We start from the raw sequence: 6,448 nt of genomic DNA, 5'->3' as shown, positions 1-6,448 counted from the left end.
AGAATTAGGAAATACTCTTTTCAGAAACACCCACTTTTTACAGGCCATTGGCTTCTTAATCTTACCCGGCTCTTCTCTTTTTTGTGTTCCTGATGTAGAGCCTGCACTCGGGCTGTCCACTTGCTTTCCTAGGAAACAGGAAAACAAGAGAAATTTACGTGCAACTGTAACAATGATATCTACTCAAAATGAAAGCTTCCTTTTTAGTGAGCACCTATGAAACCCAACTATTTATTGGGTAAAATTTTAGCAGGCATTTTAAAAAAATATAAATACAGTCAGAAATGTTTAAACACATTTGCACTTGGTTTTAATCTTATACTCTGAGGCAGCAGTCAGCAAACATTTTCAGAAATGTTAAGGGACCAACAGTAAACCCATTAGGCCCTGGGGTGAGATGATTCAGCCACTCCTACTAGCAGGAGAACAGCCATAGACAATACATTCTAGTGTGGCTGTGCTCCAGTAAAACCTAAATTAAACAAAATGAGTGTTGGCTTGCCAACCTAAGAAGCTAGAAGGTTTCTGAGCCCATGGGGTCTGAAACTCACAGAGCTCATAGCACAGAGACAGAAGAAATTTAGGTGAGATCTGAAGATTTTATAATTGAGTCCTTCACCTCGCGAGAGAGCAGCCTTCTGGGAGCAACTGCCAACAGCTCAGCTCAGGACACAGTTCCTGGTCCCCTCCTGAGTACCAGGCTCCTCGCTGGGCAGCCCCTGGCAGGCTGGGAGAGAACTCAGACGGGCCTTGCCCTGTCCAGGAGGAAAGTTGGCACAACAATGGGGGGTTCCCACATGATGTGTAAGTGGCCAGGTCCTGCTTGGAGGACTACAGTAATGCAGTAACCCAGAGGTCCAGGAGAACCCTCTAGAAGAGGTGCCGTCCCAGCTGAATGAGCAAGTGACAGGTCCTGAAAACTGGGAGGTGGTGACAAAGATGGCCACATCCCAGGAACCGTGACTGGTTTGGTGCTGCCAGAGTGTCGCAGTAAAGCCAAGGATGGTGGAGGGGGTGGGGGGGTGGGGTGGCAGGGCCTGGATCCTCAGGGACTCTGAATGCTGGTTAAGGGTTCAAGACTTTGTTCTGTGAAAAAGAGGGAGCCGTTGAAGGATATTAGACAGAACGGTGATGTGGGCAGCCTGGCTGCAACACGAAAGGTAGAAGTGGAGGAGAGAGGCAAGACCAGAAGCAATGGGAGTAGTCCGTATGCAAAAACACTTACTTTTAAAAATAATGTAATATTGCTTTTTAAAAAAAGTCCTGAATTCATAAGCTTATGAAACTCTATTTGGTTCCTGGCTTTAAAAAAAAATCCCCTAAAACAGTGTGACTAAAATAGCCAGGATGAAGGCTGTACTGTTTACTGAGGTTCGCTTCCAGATAATTGCAATTACATTTGACAAATGTAAAAGATCATCAGTTCACCAATGCAGCTGTATATTTAAGCTCTCAAAAAAGGTCAGTGCTTCAGTGTGCCTTTCTATGCCTTTTGAAAGTGAGCAACATCTGAAATATGAAAAATAAATACTAAGGTAATGGGAACCAATTCGAATAGATATTTAAGGCAAAATTAAACAACTTTGCCAAACTGTTCTGTATCCACATCAGTCAGCAACTATCTAATGAACACCTATTATGAATTACACACTGGAAACTAATACAACGTTATAAATCAACTAGACTTCAATTTAAGGAGACAAGGAAAAAAAAGAGTTAGTTACCTACGCCGTCACTGAAAGAGACACTTTTCCCATAGATGATGCTTCCTGTAGATTTTCACTAAGAGAGATTAGGCCTCTACTGCAGTGATCACGCACTTTTACCTACCTGACTGTCAAGAAGTTGCATCACATTTTGGAAATCCTGGGGACACTGAGGACGTTCTTCTTTAAACTCATGTGCATCTTTTAATGTGCCTATGTTAGACTTAATCTGCATATTGGACTTCTGGATTTCTGACAATTGCTGTAAAATAAAATTCAAAATCACTGGCATGAGTGTTCATAGTTTCATAAAACTGAAAAAGAACACAAAATTGGAGCACATCTGACTTTCCTCCCAGACTGTCATCCTGTTACTCCTTCCCAGCTGTTTCCCTGTTTCGTTTCTTCCAACAGAAGAATGCACACAGGGTGAAAAAGGGAAAGGAAAACCCAACTTTCTAATCTTGGACAATGGGGCTTTACAAATGTGGTGGGGATGTCCCGGTCACCAGAAACAGAGGAACTGGGTATAGCTCATTCTCAAGATAATTTAGTGACAAGGTCAGCATCATCCAGAGACCACTAGGGACAAAACATTTTAACTTTCTTTGCTTGTATGTTATTCCCAAAGACACAGTCAGTAAATACCCTCAGAAAAGCACAGAAGGTAATTTGTTAACTTCAAAAACAAAAGGATGAGGGAGCACAGTAAGTCTCCACCACTTAAGTCCAGGCTGCACATGGAGACTTCCTTTCAAAGAGCACAGTATGGAAAGGGGCGGGGAGGATGGGGGAGTAGCGTAGTAGTTTTTTCAGTGGAGAAAACTGACAACCGCCACCTCAGCCAGGTGGTCAAGGGCAACGTCAGCAGTCATACATCACATACATGGTGTGTGCCCTTGACACGATGTGAGGAAAACTATTTTAACTCTGAGGACATCTTCCCCCAAACTCATAAACCCAGCCTAACCAGAAGAATATCAGATAAATTCCAATAGAGGGGCATCCTACAATACACCTGACAGGTCCACCTGGAAATTGTCAAGGTCATCAGAAACAAGTCTGAGAAACCATTCCAGACAAGACGAGCCTAAGGAGACACGGCAGCTAAATGTACTTGGGTATCCTGGATAGAATCATGGAGCAGAAAAAAAAAGCTATATAAAAGCTAAAGAAATCGGAATGAAGCATGGACTTAGTTAATACCACTGTGTCAGCCTTGATTCATTAGTTGTAACAAGTGTACCATACTTACTTAAGACATCGGTCATATGGAAAACTGTGCACAAGGTAGAAGAGGGGGATTTACATGAAACTTTCTGTACTGTTGGCTCAATTTTTCTGTAAACCTGATACTATTCTAAAAAATAAAGTCTATCATTAATAACAATTTTTAAAACCGTCTTTGCTGAAAAGAGGAAACAGCCCATATGTTCATCAACTGATGAATGGATAAATAAAATATGGTATAACCATACAATGGAAAATCATTCCGCAATTTAAAAAAATGAAATACTGATACATACTACAATGTAGATTAATCCTGAAAACATTATGATAAGTGAAAGAAGCCATCCATAAAAGGTCACATATTGTATGGTTCAATTTATATGAGATGTCCAGAACAGGCAGACCCGTAGAGCCAGAAGGCAGAGCTGTGGTTGCCAGGGTTGGGGAGACAGTGCCAATGCGTACAAGGTACCTTCTTTGGGTGATGAAATGTCCTAAAATGACTGATGATGGCTGCATAACTCTGTGAATGTAGTAAAAAAAAAAACCCCACTGAATTGTACACTTTAAGTGGGTGAATTGTATGGAATGTAAACTATATCACAATAAAGCTGTTTTTTTTTTTCTTTAAAGATACAGAGAGTGAAAAAAAGTCCTATGTGGGGAAAAGTCCAATTCCACAATGATTCTGAGGGCAGGGATAACCATGGAGGGAATCTCAGGCAAAAGAACCGTAATTGGCAGTTTTATCACAAGGGAAAAAAATGATTGTGGGCTGGATGGAAAAGACATAAGCCAGCCTTAAATTGGTTAGTATCAAAATCCATTACTGTGGGTAATGTGACATCCCACTTTGAGAAGGGGCCACAGGTGTGAGTTCAGGAGAAGCCCCTGGAACAGGGGTGGTGAAATAACTACTGCCTAAGGGTTCTGATGCTTAGAACCAAGAGAAGTGATATGGGGATAATGGAACCAACAAGGAGTTGCCTGAAGGACGCCCTACAGAAAAGACACAATGAGCCATCTCAAGTTAACTTCCCCTCAACTTTTTATTTGCAAATTATAATTTATGGAAAAGTTGAAAGACTATTACACCCATTTCACCTTCATCAATTGTTAATCTTGTAACATATTTGCTTTATAAAGATACGACAGGGGATAGCAACTTTTTCTGTAAAGATCCAGACAGTATTTTGACTTTGGGAGACACATAAGGTCTTGGTCACAATCACTCAACTCTACGGCTCCAGCAAAAAGTTCCGTATAAAGATAAAGCGTAGAGAAAAGAGCGTGGTTGTGTTCCAAGAAAACTTCACTTGTGGACACTGAAAGGTGAACTTCAGACAATTTTCATGTGTCGTGAAATATTTTTTCTCTTGACTTTTTTCAACCACTTAAAAGTATAAAAACCTTTCATAGCTCGAGTACCATACAAAAGCAGGTGGTTTGCCAGATTTGGGTCACAGGTCATACTTTGCGGATCCCTGTGAGAGAGTTCAGGACGTTTTAGAGAAGGATCTTTGCAATATTCCAAAACCATCCCTCTATCTTACTTTGTGAAACATGTTGGCCCCTAGAGGGAGCTCAAGGATCTTCTCTCACCTCCCTTGCTTCTCTGTGTGACCCAGGATGCTCCCACAGGAAAGGGATCACATTTAGCCACATCCAGCTCACTCAAACCCCCTTCCTCCTCACCAGCCAGGCCTGGGGGGAGGAAGGGGCCTGGCAAAGGTTCTCTGTCCTTCTGAGTTGGCTTCCTTCTCCTTCAACATTGGTGATTTATGTCAGCCTTTCTGGAAAGTTCCTTTGGAACTTTGAAATGTTCTAACACAAGGGGAGGTTTATGGTTTTGGTCTGTCTAAACCTAACCAGCTAAGAAAGAGGGACCATCCTCTCTGATCCAACCAAATGTACCAAGTGTTCAGCACTGGGTTTGGGGCCAAAGCTCCCGCTCTCCAGGGAACGACTTTCTGACTTACTGTTTTCCGTATGCCTCAAGCTCCCAAGACTCTCAAGGAGGAGGGGTATCTGGGCCAAGGCACAAAAGGAACTTCTGGATTCACAGTCCACACTGCGATTCTAACGCCGCCTCCCAAGGCCACAACTCTATCAAAGCTCTGAGGACTCCTAGGTTGGATACTTACATATTCCAATGCTGAATTCTTGGAAGTCAGTTCTTTAAACTCCTTCATAAACATTTCCTTGACTTTTTCCATTTCATCAACTAGTTTCTCCTTTTCTTCTTCTTTCCATCTATCGAATAACTTCAGAAATTCTTCCTCTTTTGTTTTCTGCATTTCATACTCCTGAAATTGATTTTAATACATGACTTTAAAAGCTCTGATAGGAATCAAGTGTGCAGAAGTTTAAATAAATGGACATAGCTTCACTTCAAATGAGTCAGCTAGTCTTGCATATTTCAATTAGGCTTTTTGTTTGTTTGTTTTTTTGCAAAACACTTCATATAATGGCAAGTCTGTGCACAATAATTTTTCCAAACCAAAGGCAGCACACAACATCCTTTTGTCCTTACATCCCTTAAAATACAAAGAGGCCCAAAGTCTCAAAAAGTTCTATAATCTGTGAACTTGTAGAGTAGACATACAATCATATGTAAAATGTAAACATACTTTAAAAATCTATTGAGAAGAACCTTCCTTGATACCATACCAATTTGGGTGGAGTAGCCCTACCTCAGCCCCATTAAACACAAATGCATTTTATATAAGCTAAATTCAAGGTCTAGTCAATCAGCCTTTGATTTCTTCACAACCTTCAGTGTTTGTTTGTTTTTTAACCTAACTGGAGACCTCAACAAACTCCATCTAATAAACACACAGAACACTGCACCCAGCAACAGCAAAATATATATTCTTGTTAAATGTACATGGAAGGTTCACCAAGACAGACTATATGTTAGGCCATAAAATGATTCTCACTAAATTTTAAAAGATTGAAATCATGCAAAGTATCTTCTCCAACAACAGAATAAGGCCAGAAATCATTAACACAAAGAAAACTGGAAAATTCACAAATACATGAAAATTAAACAATATACTCTTAAACAACCAATGGGTCAAAGAAAAACTCACTAGGGAAATACAGAAATATTTTGGGATGAATAAAAATTAAAACAAACATACCAAAAAAGGGAAGCAGACAAATCAGTGCTAAAAGGGAAATTTATAACTGTAAGAGCCTACATTAAAAAAGAAAGTTCTCAGGGGTGGGTATAGCTCAGTAGTAGAGCGCATGCTTAGCATGCAGAAGGTCCTGAGTTCAATCCCCAATTTTTAAAAATCCTCTAATTTTTTAAAAAAAGTAACCAAAAACATTTTAAAAAAGAAAGTTCTCAAGAGACAAAAAGGTCATTATATAATGACAAAGGGGTCAACTCATCAAGAAGTTCTAACAATTGTAAATATATATGCATCAAATATTGGAGAAACTAAATATATAGGAGAAATAAACAGCAATACAATAATAGCAGGGGATTTTAACACCTTACTCTC

At 40.2% G+C, this 6,448-nt stretch overlaps 1 protein-coding gene across 7 annotated transcripts in view; it reads right to left on the bottom strand.

Annotated features, from left to right (window-relative positions):
• DZIP1 (DAZ interacting zinc finger protein 1) overlaps positions 1-6,448 on the bottom strand; it is a 47,980-nt gene that overhangs the window by 29,511 nt on the left and 12,021 nt on the right. For all 7 annotated transcript variants that reach the window (XM_064493019.1, XM_064493020.1, XM_064493022.1 and 4 more), the window contains exons 8-10: positions 5,081-5,242; positions 1,831-1,968; positions 66-128 (exon numbers count right to left, since the gene is read on the bottom strand). In XM_064493019.1, the coding sequence (XP_064349089.1) occupies positions 66-128; positions 1,831-1,968; positions 5,081-5,242 (363 nt within the window). The remainder of the gene's footprint in view (positions 1-65; positions 129-1,830; positions 1,969-5,080; positions 5,243-6,448) is intronic.

The sequence above is a fragment of the Camelus dromedarius genome, chromosome 13, assembly GCF_036321535.1.
Source record: "Camelus dromedarius isolate mCamDro1 chromosome 13, mCamDro1.pat, whole genome shotgun sequence".
Lineage (NCBI taxonomy): Eukaryota > Metazoa > Chordata > Mammalia > Artiodactyla > Camelidae > Camelus > Camelus dromedarius.
Note: the sequence above shows the minus strand (reverse complement) of the source record. Positions and strands in the feature narration are given on the sequence as shown.